Source organism: Gobius niger (genome assembly GCF_951799975.1).
Source record: "Gobius niger genome assembly, chromosome: 5".
In the NCBI taxonomy this organism is placed as follows: Eukaryota; Metazoa; Chordata; class Actinopteri; order Gobiiformes; family Gobiidae; genus Gobius; species Gobius niger.
Genome location: NC_136856.1, coordinates 9634022 through 9652943, shown reverse-complemented (window position 1 = coordinate 9652943; position 18922 = coordinate 9634022). Strand labels below are relative to the sequence as shown.

General features: G+C 42.2%; 1 protein-coding gene across 1 annotated transcript in view; it reads left to right on the top strand.

Annotated features, from left to right (window-relative positions):
• The window catches only part of tenm1 (teneurin transmembrane protein 1), a 464310-nt gene that overhangs the window by 291223 nt on the left and 154165 nt on the right, over window positions 1-18922 (top strand). Inside the window, exons 11-15 of the mRNA XM_079556162.1 lie at window positions 2736-2936; window positions 5990-6175; window positions 6243-6272; window positions 6341-6487; window positions 13046-13259. Of these exons, the coding sequence (XP_079412288.1) occupies window positions 2736-2936; window positions 5990-6175; window positions 6243-6272; window positions 6341-6487; window positions 13046-13259 (778 nt within the window). The remainder of the gene's footprint in view (window positions 1-2735; window positions 2937-5989; window positions 6176-6242; window positions 6273-6340; window positions 6488-13045; window positions 13260-18922) is intronic.

The window sequence follows — 18922 nt, the reverse complement described above, 5'->3', positions numbered from 1 at the left end:
GTTGTGGCACTGTGTGGTTTATTTATGGAAAACTGTTGTTGTTTTGGTGTTAGGCGTGTGCGCGTTGATCTACTGTATCAAAGTAAACCCGTGCGTAACCTACGCTCAAACAGACTTTTCAAGGCAATTTCGCTTTTGTTTTCAATTTGACGTCGATTCTAAGGAAGACAAGGCAGCGCGATGTAAAGAGGAACATAATGTAAAGGTTGCCATAGAAGAGTAGCGCGAGTGCTGCTTGTATTGAACCACGCCTCAGTCGGCCTCTTTTTCTTAAAAAACACCCTCTCTCCAGTGGCGCAGCAAAACCTGCGCCACATGCAAGATCGCGCGTGTACTATGTTGCGTTTAGAGTTGCGCACGGACTGCACGGACAGTCACAAGATCTGGCCCTAAAAGTCATTAAATGAATTGACAAAATCAAGGCCTTCAATGTCATTAAAAAGCATTTTGAGTGCGATTGTGGTGGAAATGGTAGAGCAGGTCGTCTCATGATCGGAAGGTCAGGGGTTTGAATCCCGCCTCCTGAAGGTTCCCACTTTGTGTCCTTGGGCAAGACACTTCACCCACCTTATCTCTCGTGTCTGCGTACATTGGTGTATGAATGAGAGTGTGAATGGGTGACTGGTTCCTTACTGTAAAGCCCTTTGAGTGCCTAATGTAGAGACCATTTACCATTAAAGGAATAGGCCACCGTTTTTACATACTAAAATATGTTCTTACCTCACTTTAGACGTGTTAATATATCCCCGTCTGGTCTTTGTCCGTGCGCTCTGTCACCCAAACGGAGCACATACGCAGCCTCTCCCACATGTCACATAGCTCCGAAAAAGCTCACGATAGAAGCTACCAAGCTCTTCCACGTGTTCCCTATTTAAATAAAGTTACGTGAAGTGTTTTCATGCGAAGTATATTTACACAGAAATGTAACATGTCGATTTTATAAGCAAATAAAGAGGGGGACTATATTGTGAGGCGTAATGATACGAGGAGTAAAACGTCCGCGCAGTAACTCCTAAAGGTTATTGACGGAAATGAGCGGGGGAAGTCTTTAGGAGTTACTGCGCGGACGTTTTACTCCTCGTATCATTACGCCTCACAATATAGTCCCCCTTTTTATTTGCTTATAAAATCGACACGTTACATTTCTGTGTAAATATACTTCGCATGAAAACACTTCACGTAACTTTATTTAAATAGGGAACACGTGGAAGAGCTTGGTAGCTTCTATCGTGAGCTTTTTCGGAGCTATGTGACATGTGGGAGAGGCTGCGTATGTGCTCCGTTTGCCTGGCAGAGCGCACGGACAAAGACCAGACGGGGATATATTAACACGTCTAAAGTGAGGTAAGAACATATCTTAGTATGTAAAAACGGTGGCCTATTCCTTTAAATCCAAAATTCTTGGAAAATTAAGACATTGGTAAACAATTCAAATAACAATAATATGCTGCAGTCTAAAACATATTCAGTTGCAGTTTTGACCACATTTCTTTTTGGCTTAAAAAATTCCTGTTTTGTCCAATTATCTTTCTTCTGTTTGATGAAATGTTGTGCAATTGTTAAGACATTAAATCTGCTTCGATTTTTGTCTGCGTTTGTGGCATTAAAATGTAGTGAACAGGCTTTTACAAAAGCATTAAATTAGCTTTTGCCTAAACCCTGAAGCAACATGAAGTGCTAAAAAGAACAGTCCTTACTCATCAAGTGTCTTTTCCCTACAGGGATATTTATTTAAATTGGAAAACATGTAATGAATATCAATGCAGAGGTACAATACCAAAATGAATTGATATAGGAATACAGGTCTCATTTCTCCATGACAGTAGGACATCAACACTTTCTAGAATAAAAAAGAAATGAAGCTTAGGCGCAAATTCAACCTGGAAGACATACCAGCCGCATTCATTCATCTCATCACCGGCAGCTCTTCAATTATCCAATCACAGACCCAGCTCAAGCCGCACCTACAAGTCAGCCAATAGCCGCGGCATTCGTCTCTGCTCCAGCCACTCGTCGCTCAGGCTCCCCTTCTTAAGCCCCCTGGTCAATCACTCAAGAGTTTCCCAGCCGTGCTACGACCCTCCTCCACCCCTTCTCCGCCTGGCCTCTCCTCAACCATCGACAGGCCACCCCAGGTCTCTTCTACCACCACCAGTGTCCAGGCTCCGGGGGAAGATACTGGCAAGCGTCCAATGCCAGCAGCTCATGCTGTTCGAGAGCTTCCGCCGGGGTCTGAGCCCCAATGATTGCATGTTCAATAAAACGTTCTAATGCATTTTCTGTCTCGTGAGTCTTTTCAGGTTGAAATAATTATTGCAGCATGACAACTGTTAAAATCATCATATTACAGAGGAAAGTGTGTTTTTTTTCTCTGCCAACAACACAGAATTCATTAGCAACTGTATTGGAAGGTGTAATATAACATTTTGCTTTTCAGTCAAAACATTTCATTCCATGTAACTCACAAAAAATTTAATATGTTAAAAGAAAGCACCGAAATTAATAAATTACCATAGTAATTCATGTTTCACAGTATGATCAATGAGCAGAAATGTTACAGTATGTCATGCTTGGATTTTTTTCTATTTTAGATCAAGTGATGCACAGTGTTGCTTTAACAGAAAATACTTCAGATCTTGAAATGTCTGTTCTATATAATGAACATCTTCTAAATAGCTATTTGTCGCTCTATCTTAATATTAATGTGTATGTGTCTCTTACGCTCTCTCCCCCAGTGGACTGCATTGACCCCCAGTGCAGCAGTCATGGCGTGTGCGTGCGGGGCGAGTGCGTGTGCCAGGCGGGATGGGCCGGAGTGAACTGTGATGACCCGCTGCCCGCCTGTCAGGACCAGTGCTCGGGACATGGCACCTATCTGCCCGAGACCGACTCCTGCGCCTGCCAACCCAACTGGACTGGGCCCGACTGCTTCACCGGTAAGACCTCCAGTGCGACCTATGTCCATGTGAGGAAATAAGTGGAAGGAAAACATTGTACCTGAACTGCTACTAGTGCAAGTGTGCTGATAGGCATAAGAAAGGCCAACTTGCAAATGGTGGATATACTATAGGTAAAATTGAGTGGGTTTGAAGTATGTAAATATGCTTAAAGGAACAGGCCACCGTTTTTCCCTTACTGAGATATGTTCTTACCTGAGCTTAGACGAGTTGATACATACCAATCTGGTCTGTGTGCGAGCGCTCAGTCAGGCAAAACAACCAAAGATGTTGTTAGCATTTAGCCTCTCCCAATGTATTCCTATGGCCCCAAAAGGGGGTGAAGTTAGCAGCGACCACACTCTTCCACGGGCAAGACAATACGGGTGTGTATCAACTTGTCTAAGCTCAGGTAAGAACATATCACAGTATGAAAGAACTGTGTGCCCTGAGTCACGCAAAAAGACCAAAGATGTTGTTCGCATTTGGCCTCTCCCAATGTTTTCCTATGGCCCCAAACGGGGTGAAGCTACAAGCGACCAAGCTCTGCCACGGGCTGAGGTAAGGACATATCTCAATATGGAAAAACGGTGGCCTGTTCCTTTTAAATGTAGGGTATTTCATGTACATTCGGTGTCCCCATATGAGAAAACATGTTAAATAGGCAAGGCAAGTTTATTTGTATGGCACATTTCATGTACATGTAAAACTCAATGTGCTTCACAGCAACACCAGACGCCAAAACACAATAAAACATGCAATAAAAAGCATTTAAAACACAATAAAATGACATTATATTTTATAAATACGTAACCAACTACTTCTTTACAATAAGAAAACACTTTTTTATGGTACAAAAGGTGTTTGTGAACATGTTTTGCTATATTTTTAAGCCTGATCACTCTCAATTGTCCAACTCGCCGTAACCAAAGCTTTTGCGAAAGCTACTTTTAAGGCACTTTTGTAAGAATCTATGCAATGTAGAATCATAATGTATTGGTTTTGTTCTTATGAATGAGAATTTGTGTCAGCTCTAAATGTATTGCAATTATTTTTTGTGAAAATGTGAATTGTATAAAGGATCCCAGGATGAGTAGCTGTCAAGATAATGGCAGCTAATGGAGATCCAAATAAAAAACAAACAAATAAATATAGAGAGCCCTATGCTTTGGGTTGCTAAACTGCTCCATTCCCTTTAATTCTCAGAGCTATCCTCATTGGATTACGCAGACTTTCATATGCACACTTTGATGGATTGCAAAAATATTGTCCGGTGGTAAGCGGGGACAATAATAAAAGAAAAGCAATATCAACTGCCCCATACCTGCGAGATGATTTATGTCCGAACATGGAAATGAGTGAAAAACGCGGCAAATTGCACACGACTGCCTGTGCCAGTGCGCTTGTAGTGTGCATGCAGCTGCCAGATACTATTTTCTGGGGATTTGATAGACATGAGAGAAGCGTGGACCCGGGCCACTCTAGGAAATGACTGTGTGTTTGTGCACTTTTCATGCTGCCTGTAAATGAGATTTCCCCTCATGACTTAGTGACGACAGCGGCAGCGCTCCCGCTCGCTCCACTCCCGCCCCCCCCCCAACCCGCCTGCCTCCCCTCCAGGCTGCATCCTCTCTCTCCCATCTTATCTGCCTCTGTCGCTCTCTGCGCATTCATACTATAAGGCATATAAAGAAGCACATACATGACACGTGCACAACATGCCCCTGAGCGAAAATGGGAAAAGAAAAGGCAATTGAGTGGAGGGGGGGAGAAAAAAAAAAGAAAGAGGACTGGCTTTGCTGCAAGCTTTTTCAAGAACCAGCTACACACAGGAACATTTTGCCTGGCATTTAAAAGCTCCATTACATCCGTCTCTAAGTGTATGTAGCATATTAGTGTTGCTATAAATCTTACACAATATTATTTCAATGCACCAAGCTCGGCACTTGTTCGAATTGCGGTTTTAGTGACTAGAAGGTAGTGTGTTAGTCACTTTATTATGAACATATATACAGCACGAGGATAGCAATTTAAAAGTGTCAAGTGGCTCTTTCTGAGTACATGGCGTCCTTGTCCTTGCTGTGTGCCCTGACAGGAAGGAAAATAGCCATTATCAGTGATGTCGCCATAATGCTTAAATACTGGTTTCGGCCAGATCCGCTCTACCATGCAAAGTGCAAGCCGATGATTTGGAGGCGGTCAGCATTAGTGGGGCTCTCAGGTGTGTTCATGCCTTATTACAGTGATACGGGCCCCGATAATGACACAGCGTAGAGTGTTGCCTTTACCTGCTGGGCTTTTAATCAAAAAGACCAGGCCATTTTATGTCCTGCTCCTGTTGAAGCATAGCTAAACTAATGCAATTCTAATGGAGAGCCGAAAAACTCTCCGGCTTTAATCCACTTTTCCTCCCTCTCCGTGCTATGTATATTTAAATTGAAATAACTTTTTACTGCGGCCGGATAAGTAGTCTGTGAGTGCCTCCAGCAGTTTGCTCTCTTTACTGATGGATGAGGCTTTGCTTGTGCGAAAGGATGCAAAGGATGAGTGCAAAAAAGGACAGACGAAAAGGGAAAAAAAAAGAGGGTTTTATAACGGTTTTACATGAGAACAGTGAACAGAGGGGGAAACAGATTGAAATGGATTGAGCCAAAAAGAGATCATGGGTGTTAACATACCTCCCAAATCTGATCAAAATGTCAAGAAGAAATAATAGAGTGGGATCAGATCCCTGCAGTTTAAATCTGTGGTGCAAATACAAATCATTTAGCTGTTATTATGAGTCTGTTCACTCTCTCTCCTCTTCTGGGAGCTCGCCTATTAGAGGTGAGAAGATTATGTATTGTGAGAAGAAGACTTTTTGTCTCTGAGGTTATCCGCTTCCATCGCTATTTTATTCCCCTCTCACTTATAACCGATGGCTCGCCCCCAATTCAGATACTTTTCACTCGCGGTGTCCCCTGTGCATCTTTTACCTCTGCTTTTCTCCAAAGCTCAATGTCCCCATCTGCTCTGCTCCTTTCTCACGCACTATCCCACCCACCTGTTCGCAGAGTTGTGCCCTGTGCCATGTGGCAGCCATGGCGTGTGCTCCCAAGGCCAGTGCCAGTGTGAGGAGGGCTGGGTGGGCGCAGCGTGTGACCAGAGAGCTTGCCACCCGCGCTGCGAGGAGCACGGCCAGTGCCACGACGGGACGTGCGTGTGCCAGCCGGGCTGGGAGGGGGAGCACTGTAACATCGGTGAGTGTGTCTGATTCTGATGAGAAGAAATAATCCCTCGCTGACTCACTTTTCTCCCTGTCTGCAGTCACCCATGACCTGGACGTTGTTGTGAAAGGTGATTATTTCAGATTTAAACCTGGCCTTGTGCGTATAGCCCTGTGCTGACTGTGGTACCTGTTTCAGACGGCTGTCCCGGGCTGTGCAGCGGACACGGGCGCTGTACCCTGGAGCAGAGCGGCTGGCGCTGCGTGTGCCAGGCCGGATGGAGCGGGCCGGGATGCAGCGTTGTCATGGAAACTGACTGCAGTGATGGAACAGACAACGACGGAGGTGACATTCGAGCATCATCTATCATTTTCATTCTCTTTTTACTCTCTCTTTTCTGTAGCTCTGGCAGATTGTCCATTTCGTCCCATTACGTCTCCCCCTGTTCCTCCCGCCAACAACACAAACCCCCTCCATTGTTCCTCCTCTTCATCCCGGTGTGTTGTCCCCATCCTGCTGAGACCCCTGTAGAGTCCTGCTGGTCATTCTCACTCTGAATATGTATCTGTGGGCCTTTGTGCGAGTGTCTGCTTTTCGTCTTATCACAGCTAAATGCCTCATATGCATAACACCTGCGGGGATAAAAGGCAGGCAGAGGAAACTTCACAACTCTAAGTACAGCAAACCAAGCAGAACACGTTTGAGCTCCTTTGAAGACGTTCTCTGACAGGTGACGTGCGCAGGCAGCTTCCAGCTCATCAAAACACGAATCAGGCCCATCAACAGGAGGTTCATTACTATAATGCACTGTCAGTCCATGTGAAAATGTACCTGCAACTTTGAAACGCCACGAAATACCCATTATGTAAAGCACATCCATCATAACAAAGTGGTACATTTTGTTTCCCCGTTTTTTTGCTGCCGCGCTCTACTTTTCGCGTTGAGTGACATTTGAATAGCCGCACACCTCAATCGAAAATGCTCAGACCTCTTTTTGTGTCAGACTTTTTTTTGTTGTATTTGAGAGCAGGTGTAAAAGCAGCATGTAACTTTTTTTTTTTTTTTTTTTTTTCCCAGTGCACATTGTTTACCAAAGCTGTCCTGGCAGAGTAGGGCCAACACTTGAAAAGTCGGCATAGATGGCTGCTCCCAACATGAAATTACAGGTTCTTGTGCGGATTACAGGCTCGCCACCACAAAGAAAAGAAAGAAAACAATGTGCGCGAAAATCAGGGGGGGTACGCCTGCAACCTGGCAACCGAGTAAAAAGTATCCTGTATTCACCCTTTATTGTTTTATTAATAATGTGTGTTCATTTGTGGCTTTACGGATAAGAATAAACAACAAAGTGCCACGCTGCGCTGACCCAGCACCAGCCCATTGAGACGTTTTCGTCGCTACTTCAGTTTCTCTCAATGCAGTTTACAAATGGGAATCCAACCGCTTTTCATTGTGGTTCAAAGCGGGGATGTAAGTTTTCAGTTTTTACAAACAAAGGTCACTTTCCTTGTCACAAAGTACTGCCAAAAAGGATTTTATGACGTGCTTTTGGAGGAGATTTATGGAATCTGAAGGCTTAATGATGTTACCGTAGCAGGCTTGTGTTTGGAGTTTGAGAGAGCATTAGTGAGAACAAAAGTTGTTATTGGCTGCCATATGGGAGGGTGTATTTTTGGACCAAGGCCCAGGCAGAGGATCAAAGAATTTGACTTTTTAGATTAGTTTCTCTTTATAATTTTTATTTATAGAAAATAACGGGCTTGAATTAAACCTTTATAATAACTACACCAAAGTAAATGGGTGGTTCTAGATAGTGTATATATTTTTTATGCAAATGTTTGTACTATTTTCATTGTTGTTGAATTAAATGTATGAGGACTATAGAAATAAATAGGCATATGGCTAAATTTGGCACAGTTACAAGATGTTACTATACTAAGTGTCCTCTTCAAATAAATAAAGTAAAGTCACATATTAGTATGTGAAATATATGTAATATGTAAAATAGCACAATAGATACAGACGGCATCTCTGGAATCACCCATATATGGTCATGGTCATGTGAAAACAGTTAAGGGGAAAACAATTTGGATAAAAATCTAAACTTTCTCTAATTATTCAAAAACTCACTGAAATATTAATATGTTTTTCGACTAAATAAAGATACAAAGAAATGTTAAAGGAGCAAAGTGGTTCAACAGCCCATAAATACATAAATAACGGAGAATGCTAACTTGATGCTTCATGTTAGCATCGGGCTAATGCTAACAGTTCGTTAGCGCTAGCTACAACTGCCGTGAGAAAACATCCATATGGGCCCGATTTACACTTGACTTAATTTATGTGTGATAAATAAGTTCACATTCCACCAGAAAATGGCTAAAAAGAGTGGAAAATATGTTTCTCTAAAGATTCTATTTTCCCCATCGGCGAAGCCACGCCCCCTTCTATGACGAGATGCCGTCTGTGTCCATACAAGATTGGTTAAGGGTAGGAAAAGGGTTCTAGGTGGTTGTCATTAAGACCTAAAACAAATTGATGGTCAGAGCTTCTTTTTTGCTTATAAATGATTCACTTATTTTAAAAAAAAATTGCAATAATTGGGCAAAGGTTGACTCAGAAAAGGAAAAGTTACTATGAAGCTGCACATAGGGACCAGTTAAAATAAAAGACAACACATTGAAAGAAACTCGGAACTCGACAGCCCACATGGCCCCTTTCACCAGGGCTGCCTTAAGCAACAAAGCAACTTTCATGAAAGGGCACACCACCTGCTAGTACATATCCAGATTAGACCAGAACCGCTCTAGGAAATAGCCATCAATGATAAAAATGTTAAGTTAGCTCTTTCTCCTCCACTAGATAGTTTAGTTTAGTGAAACTTGAGTTGAAAATGATTACTAATTTGAATAGTACAAACTCTTTTTGGGCATCTTAGAATCCACACTGCATACACACATTTGAACATAGACTAAAGTGATGTCTCTTTACTTGTATGGAAATAATTAAAGCAGTGAAATCTGTTGTGACACAGCTTCACCGTCCCCACTCTTCTTATCTGCTACCTGCTTTTCATTTTCAATCAGGCCTGAGCGCATGTCCTCTCTAATTGGCAGATATACTGTAGCTCGCATATCACTCTTCCCCAGCCATTTTCTTTGTCTCTGAAGATAGGACCCAGATAGAAAAAAAAAAAAGGAAAAAAAAATGCTATCACCAGTAATCAGAATAAAAAGGAGGTCTTTGAAGGGAGTTTCAATTACTGTCTGAATGGGTCCGACGGATCTATATTGTTTGGCAAAAGTGGCCTTATTTCCCGATATACATACACACATGCACGGTGCATGTTAATAGCAGCCTATGCATCCGCTTCACTGTGTCATACAAATGGAAAAAATAACATTGTTCAAACACATTCAATTTGCCTTTAATGATGGCGAAATTAGAAATTCAATTATTGCTGTGCCATTATGTTGAAGGGGGTGATTCTTATGGAAATGATTGCCCGCTGCAAAAGGTAGCGCAAAGCAATGGGCAGGTTATAATAGGATATGGCTGGCCTTTAGCTCCTCGGGTCTGTGGTCCGCATTTAAATGTCAGCGGTGTTTCCTGGCTTTTCAGAAACAGGCATGAAATGGAACGCGCAAATGGCATGTACAGCTGCATTTTACACTCATGGCTTTGAAGCTGCACAGATCACACAAAACATTAGGCTATAAATATCAGCGTGTTGTTTGTTTGTTTTTAGTTAATAGCTCGGCATCTGAGAAATAAATATACATATAAATGTATTTCATTACTGTGTGGCATGTTGCAAAAAAAACAAAAAACAAGGATTTTGTAACACTCTATTTTACAAAAGCATTTCAACACTGTCCATTACAAAATAGCAAATAGTGTCAAGACAATTCAGGACCAATATTGTACTAAATTAGTAAAGTTATAACTGAGTCCGCCTGAAGATACTCACAGAAACAGACGTTAGGAGCGTTTTATTGGACATGAATCATGATTGACGCTCAGACCTTGGCAGACGACTCAATTAATGATATGAAATACAAGGCAATGATAAATGATGGACGGTGTCTTCCCCCCCGGAGTCTGGACACTTATGGTGGGAGAGGATAAGACCCAGGGCGGCCAGATGATATCGACGAGCAGAGCCTAGGAGAGGCCAGGCGGAGGAGGGGCGGAGGAGGGTCGCAGCACATCTGGGAAATGGCCGAGGAATGGACGAGGAAGCTTCAGAAGGGGATTGTGGGAAAAGAGTGGCTGAAGCAGGAATGTGCAACTGCGGTGATTGGCTGCAGTGAAGGTGCGGCTTGAGATGTGGCTATGATTGGTTGATTAGTGAGGATGAGGCAATGCATGAAGTGCTGAAGGTAGGTCCAGATTATACAAAAGCTTCATGACAAAGTTTCTGCAGTTTTTTTTTTTAAGTTGCTTTAAGTGTCGTTGTCTTAGCCTGGGATGGAACCTCTGTCATTTTGTGACACTGTACCGAGTCTTCTTTCTTCTTCTCTTCATATTGCATCACCTTACAATTACGATGATTCGGTGATATATTGCGCTGCCCTAATTTAAATGCCATGGGGGGGGGCAATTCACCGAGTGTTTACTCATGTGGAAAAAACGAGTGGCGCGTTCAAAAGTGGCTCAGCAGCAGAGTCATTAACGCAGTTTTTTCTAACCTGCTGCACAATATGAAACAAACATTGGAATAGTACTTTCTATCCAGACAAGCTATTGAAACTTTGAGCAAAAAATTATCTTTTACCGCTGCTCTTTGACCAAAGGGTTTGATCACCTTCACTTTAAACTTCCCTATATAATAAACCTCTTGGTAAAAAATGTAGAAAATGAACATATTCGTTTCTATATGGAAAGTAGAGGATGAATCTCCGGCGGGACAATAGGGTGCGCCTTTAGTGACCTGTTCCTTTGTCAGCGGTCATCCTGTTTTCCTCATCCGCGTAGGGCTCTCTTTGTTTGCACTGACCATCTCCAGACACACACTTGATATTGTGACTGACTCGGCTTTGATTAACATCTAAAATGGATGGGATAATTGCCCGCTGATGACTCCTGATGAATCCTATTCGACTGATAATTGCGATAATGATAATAAATGCGCCGTCCATTATTGTCGCAAAAATTAGATCCATACGGGAGTTATCAGCCGCCAGTTACTGGGGGTAAAATTCATTTCTGCCGCTTGGTCGGTTTGAGGTTATTTTCTCCTTGTCTCTTTGCAGCAGATATACAGAGCCGTAGCTCAGCCTTGAAAGACTTTCCCACCACCGCAGTCCCATCTTGTCATGTGTTGCGAATGGTGCAAAATAAATTCTCCAAATTAGCTTTAAAGTCTCTATATTTTACGGACAGCTTGTACTCGAATGATCTGAAGAGCACTTTTAAAGTCTGCTCTGGTTTATGTTGTCTGTGTGATGGATAGAAAGCTTTCTGGCGTTTAAATCAACTTTACTGTAGTCCACGGCTGATTTGTGCAGCACTATTTATGACGTTACTGTTATGTTTGGTAAATGCAGGAGAATTTAGCTTAATGTTCTTTCTGTGACGGCTCTCTCCTCTCAGCGAGTTTTGGTTTGACTTGTAGGTTTTATTAGGCTTTACACTTCACCTGAATAGGGGGTGAACAGAGGGAGAGGCAGGGAGACACATTGAGCAAATTGTCAGAGCTGGGAGTCACCCTCAACTTGCTTTTTCAGCCTGCACAGCATCCAGCGTTTGTGATGCACCATGCAATTGTGCAGCACAAGTTCTGTATTTTAAAGGTGCATTAAGCAACTTTTTATGTGGCATAAACAGTTAATATTAGTATGTGTCCTTTCAGTGACCCGGTGGCTGTATGGGTTGTTAGCTTGGTGCCTTTGCTTTCCATCCCAGTGTCCTTTAAGATGCTCCATTTTATTTCATTTTTTTCAGGGTTTTTGGTAGGTTCTCTGGGTGGAGTGTATACGTAACCATGGAGACAGATCCATCAGCAGTGAAAACCTACCAGAAATGTTTGTGGCCATACCGCCTGCTATGCCCAATCCCGTCAGACCTTGGAAGTTAAGCAGGGAAGGGCCTGGTCGGTGCTTGGATGTGAGACCGTTTGGGAACACCAGGAAGCCTAGCGAATGTAATGCGTGAGTGAGTGAGTGGTGGTGGTCGGAGGGGCCGATGGCGCAGACTGGTTGCCTCGCTTCCGTCAGTCTACCCCAGGGCAGCTGTGGCTACAATAGTAGCTTACCACCACCGAGTATGGAGTGAATGAATAGTGCAATGTAAAGCGCTATATAAAACCAATGCATTATTATTATTAGAAAGCTAAAAAACTATTTGTCCTGGAGCACCCCATAGAGGCCACCATTGATCCATGCATATACAAACAGACAAATATTACTGTGAAGGATTTAAAGTTTCAACACACCAATGGGGCGAGGTTAAATCAATGATCTGCTTTAAAATGTAACCATGTTAGTCGGGTGTGCCTCTTTTCCAAGGAGAGCCCAAATGGAAATATATTGGTGGGCAAACGCTTTTGCGAAGCTCACACTGTTTTGATGTCTCTAGTAACTATTGTCAGTCTGTTCAGTGCACAAATGAAAGTATGCTCCTTACAAATCCAAGCACTATCTCATGGGCCGAAGCAGCATGCTTTGAGTGCCACATCTGGTGTAAATGACTTAAGAATTTCAGACATTTTTGTATTCATTTCATTCTTTCCAAAACATCTATCAGCAAGTGAGACGATTAAAAACAAAAAAACAAAACTATACAAAACGTTTAAAATAACATTTTGCTTGTGACATTCCTTTCACACACCATTGACCATGCATCTAAAATGGCCTGTTATTTCCTTGGTAGATCTTTAATGTGAGGTCCCGTCTTTTGCAGATGGCCTGGTGGACTGCGTGGACCCGGACTGCTGCGAACAGTTGAGTTGTGGTTCGGACCCGCTGTGTCACGGCTCGTCTGACCCGCTGTCCCTGCTGCAGCAGAGCCCCCTGCCCCCCACCGGCCCCACACACAGCTTCTACCGCCGCATCCGCTTCCTCCTGGGGAAGAGCGCCACGCACACGCTCCCCGGAGAGGTGCCCTTTGATACCAGGTGTGTTTACTCCCTGATCCGGCGCGATGTGTGCATGCGCTTCACCTTCACTCTTTGTTTAGCACGTCCTTGGGTTGTCCGAACATAACAGACAGGAGTGGTACGTGATGGAGTCAATCTGTATGTGTATGGAAGATGTTTTTCGAGGCGAGACACGGAAGGTTTGTATGAAAAGAAAAAAAAATCAAATAAGTGACCACTGCTTGACATGTTCAGTGGGAACCAGATGTTTATAAAAAGACACATGTGTATTTTTTTCCTCAGTGTCTAACATGAACCCAGAATTCACTTTTACTTTTTTTGGTCAATTAGAATTTTAAATATTATTTCTATTTGCTAAATGCCAAAAGAATGAGAGATAGAATTTTCTACACTATTTTTATTACTTTTACAAAGTCAAAAGTTTACATACATTTCATTAATATTTGGTAGCCTTGCCTTTAAACTGAATAACTTGGGTCAGACATTTTGGATTTCCTTCCACATTTAATTTTGGTCCTTTCCCCTGAACAGAACTGGTGTAACTGAGACAAATTTGTAGGCCACCTTGCGTGCCCATGCCTGTTCAGCTCTGCCCATACATTTCCTTGTGTGCATTTGCAAACTCCAATCTGTCTTTTTGATGTTTCTTTTGGAGTAAGGGCTTCTTCGTGGCAGAGTACCCTTTCAGCCCATGTCGATACAATACTTGTTTCACTGTGGATAATGACAAACTCTTATTGTTGTTCTTGGGTTTATAATCACCTTTCTGACCACAGCATGTTCATCTATGATGGCTGGACATTTCCATCTTTTTTGTACTTGCGTATAATTGTAACTCAAGGATGAACCAGACTTGTGCTTCCAAGGACATGACATAGGGCTTTCCTAAATATATAGTAATCTCAGTGTATGTAAACGTCTGACTTTGTAGGAAGTAACAAAAATATATATGTTAAAAATATGTAAACATGGCATTCTTCTGACATTAGCTAATTTAAATATTTTTGAAAATTGTAATTGACCTAAAAAAGTAAAAGGTTTCATGTCAGACAGTGAGGAAAAAAACACATGTATCTTTTTATATAGTGTAAACATCTAGTTCTCACAGCATGTTCTCAGTTGCTGTGTCTTGCCTCAAATAAGGTGCAAGTAGTAGAGCTGCTTTAATAGTAGGCTGCAAGTAAGTTTAAATTGTTTGCATCTATTGGTTTGGCACATCCTTGGGTTGTCCTAGGCTGACAGACATGACTCCATATAATGGAGTAATCAGTCTTGTGAGCTAAAGTCGTCTGTGGTCATTATTGGTGTAATGACAAAGCCTTTGCGCCTCTGAATGCGCCTCTTTTATGTGGACACATGTCTGGGCACACAGCGGGGTAATCCTCGCTTCTCCTGGGACCTCTGCTGCAAAACGCCGTCCTTCAGTGTCTGACACAGAGCCGTGGACCACTATTTGTTTGCTGCATTAATGCTTAATGTGTCATTCACTGACACCAGTTGTAAAGGTGTCAACATAAATATTTCAGAGCCCGCATCTCACTGTTGCTGCTGCTGTGGAGGGCGCCCTAAAAACTTCAGATTGGACAAGAGCAAACAAAGACTCTGGCTCATATCTCACTGAAATGGATGTTTTCAGACTCAAAGCTGTCTAGTTTGTGGCTATAATAAGTATGACTGCACTATTATGCGTCAAATATATTCGAATTTTAGACCAACCATAGTATCTGACATCTGGCACATGCATAATTTTCACTTAAACCACCAATATGGCCAGGGAGTGGAAATTATGCTAAAAACAATAAAGAGGCTGATTATTGTGATGAGGTTGAGTAAGACTCGGAATGAGTATAATCACAGCAGAGTTGTGTTAATATCTGTTGATGATCAAAGTGGAGATTTTGTGATGTTGTTGGGGAAAAAGCAAGTTAGCTGAAATTATGCAGAGGATAGAGTTAGAAGCAGATGCTTGACTGTGTTGACCCTTTTAAGGAGAACTTTCTGGATAAATTGAATTTCTTTGACCAAAAACAGCATCCAACCAATTGCTTCTTGTCTATTAGAGAAATCCCACTGTCAAGAGGACAATTTATTCACTGAAGGGGAAACTCAGGATATGAAAAATGACACTGACAGCGGCTGTGGTCTATAACGGAGCTCTTGCACTAATTGTTCACTCAGGCTCGGGACTCTCTCCTTTGGCAAAAAGGGAAAGATTGATTGTCTCCTCCTTCGCTGTGCGTTTCCAGTTGGTTACCGTGGTCTAGTGGTCTTTCAAAGCGCCCTCTTCTCCTCGCAGTCTCCATGACAGGATCAGCAGTGCCCATTATTACGTGAAATCTCTTCCTGTGTTTTGTTGCTCATCAGCTGATAATCCGGTGACACTCGATATCGCCATGGAAACAGGCGGGGGATTTGAGAGTGTGTCCCCCAAGAAGGACCGCCTCAGTTAACCCACGGGAGAATTGAATTGTCTAGAAAATGGCTAACAAACCTGCTGTTGGGCACCTAAGCTTTGATGTTTGACATTGTAATGTTTAAATTAAAATGATGGGGGAGTTAGCCATGGTTTAACAAGAAATAAGCCACAACTGTTACAATAATAACAACAATGAAAATACATCAAACTTGTATAGCGATTTTTTGGACACTTAAAGACGCTGTACATGGGGAAGACGTCAATCTAATGTCATACTAACAAATCCATGGTGCTGTAATAATAGCAGTCTGAATGCAGAACTTCTCCGGTGATGCTTCCTGGGCTTTAGAAATGAGAATGGTATGTGTTCGGGTTGAAACAAATATGATTTTGTAATATATCGTAATACGCCTTTGTTGTGATTCGCTTGTACTGTATCGGAGACCACAGTATCACAGCACTTTGATGCTCAAATTGTAATCTTTCTTCTTTCTCCTTGCAAGGATCTTTTCTTTTCTCCTCTGCCCTTGTTACACAAAATTAAATGAATATTTAAAAATGTATAAAAGAAAAAAAAGCAATGTGAAGGGCAGTTCCAGGGTCTATCTATTACACATACAATACCGTTCAAAAGTTTGGGGTCACCCAGGCCAGTTCTTCTTCTTCTTCTCTCATCAGCACAATAGTTTTCAGCAGTGCTAGCATAATAGCACGAGGGTTTCGAATCATCAATTACTCTCTAACACGATAAGCTAACACAATGTACCATTAGACACTAGAGCGATTGCTAGATTTGTGCCTCTGCACCTATGTAGGTGTGCCATCAAAATAGACTGCGTTTCTGATTGTTTAAGGTTATCATTATTGAAAAAAGGAGTGCTTTTTAAAAAAAAATAAGGACATTTTTACGCAGTACTAAGTAACTCTTGCCCCTAGAGGAAATAAGCGCAACTGCAGGTGTCGTAGCATGTTGTGATTTTTTAACTTATTAATTGTCCGTGAGAGTAAATACTACGCTGACAGAAAAGACGAAGGGAGAGAGAGATATTGTACATCCAGTTACACAATGGAAAAAAAAAAAATCACTCAAACTTGGCTGTAAATGCTGTTTAAAGTGAAGCTAGCCCGCAGTTAGCTTTGCCCCTTTGCCTGTTAGCTTCTTCGTCGTGATTCCATTAGTGTGTATGGGTGGCTCCGGTCCGGTGGCAGTCAAGTTGCAATTGTGGTTTTCTGGCCAGAGACACCAGGAGGAGATGAAAGACCCTCCTAATCATCCCACTAACACTTGTATTACCCCCAGAGGGACTGCGGAAAGGATGTATTAAGGTACACAAGTTACCTAGTATTGCTTTAAGTGACTCCAAACGTTTGAGAGATAGTGTACATTTCAGAAAATACAGAACAGGCTGTGATTTTAGTAGTAGGAAAACTCAACCATAGTAAAAGGATTACTCAAGCATACATGAATGAAATACAACTCCACTTATGTTTTTGACGAGGGAACGTTAAGCTTAAAAATATGTGCATTTTGCTCGATACTGAATGTCAGTCTCAATAATGCAACATTTTAAAAAATCAGATACTTTTTAAAGTAATTAGGCTTACCACGTTTAAAGATGCATTTTAACAGGCGGCAACTTGCTACATGAAACGGCTTGAAGTCAACAGTGAGTCAAGCAAACAAGGCGTCTTAATGTGTTTGCTTTCTGTTTACTTGAAAATTATTGTTGCAACATCGTTTACCCAAAGAGCCAATCATGATGGAGTTAACATGATGAGTTTGTCCTCAAGCATCTGCATTCAACCCGAAGGAGGAAACAAAAATAGTAAATTGTTAATGTCTTTCCCAGGTTCACATGAAATATAAAACAGAATTTGTTCTGCAATGCTTGGTTCTTTCATGACGGCAAAGTAAGTGGAGTTTCTCTTCATGTGAAAAGGCTAATCCTATTAACCCGAAGAAGACACGCCATACATTGCTTTTGGATCTTCTTACACCTACGTATATCTCATTAAAATACATTTTGCATTGCATATAATCTTTTCATAGGATCAGCATATCCAAGTAAAGAAGTAAGGCTCTCTAAATAAGCGCTTGTAGCTCTGACATTTCCTTCTTTTGTTGCCGACCGTTGATTATCATGTCTTTTTATCGACAGAGGACAGCATTTTGAGTTTGTCTGCGAGCTAGACACCTCAGTCAATGTCTGCAGGAAGAGTCACTTTGTTGAGAAATGTCACTGCTCCATTTTTCTTCTCCGTTTCTCTTCAATAAACACGTAGATTAATTAAAGGTTGTTGTTTTTTGGAAAGGAAATCAATTGCAGCTTTCCGGACAAGAGTTACAAATAGGAGCTTTGTGGCCACCTTGTCGCTAATAGACTTACACGCTCATAGAAATATATGAATGACTTTGCTGAACTGAAAAGGGGGGCAGGGTAAAAGACTCCTGTTTGTGTAACGCTTCGCAGGGGACTTTATTTATTCATTTGGCTTTTTCCTTCACCTCATGCTCAGTGTTGGTAAGCTGAAGCTGCCCTTGAGCTAGACTGACAAAAGCGCAGCTGCTACATCTGAACCAAGCACCACCAATCACTCACTCGCACACTCCTCACCCAAGCGCCTGGTGTCCCATCATGGTCTCCCATCAGGCACCATTTCTGCTTAACGTCTGAGAGTTACAACCTGCATAATATGTTTATTTTGTGCTGATTGTGTGAGGTGGAGGACTGTGAGCATGTCACACTCTCAGAGACATGAAGTCAGCTGTGTGGACTGTGGTCTAGGGCAACTTCTGGGGGTTTACACAAGCATGTTGCACTTTGACCCATTTCAGATTTAAACTAATTAAGTAACTTGTTTACCTTAATAAATCCTTTCGTAGTCCCTCTGGGGGTAATACAAGTGTTGATGGAATGATCGGGGGATCTTTTATCTCCCCCCTGGTGTCTCTGGCCAGAAAACCATGTTTGCAACTTTCCCTACTTTGACCTGGAGGCGCAATACACACTAATGGAATCACGAAGAAGAAGCTAACAGGCTAGCGGTTTAGCACTTGAGCAGTATTTACAATAGACATCATATAATAAATGTGTCAAAACGTCTCCTACGCACTGCTGACCAATGGAGGGCGACGTCCGTACTCGGCGGCCATCTTGCCACAGGGAGCTCCTTCACTCGTAACATTGTGTTTTATGGTGAATGTACTTTTAAATAACCATAACTTGCTCAATTTTCTACCGATTTGAACATGAACATGAACATA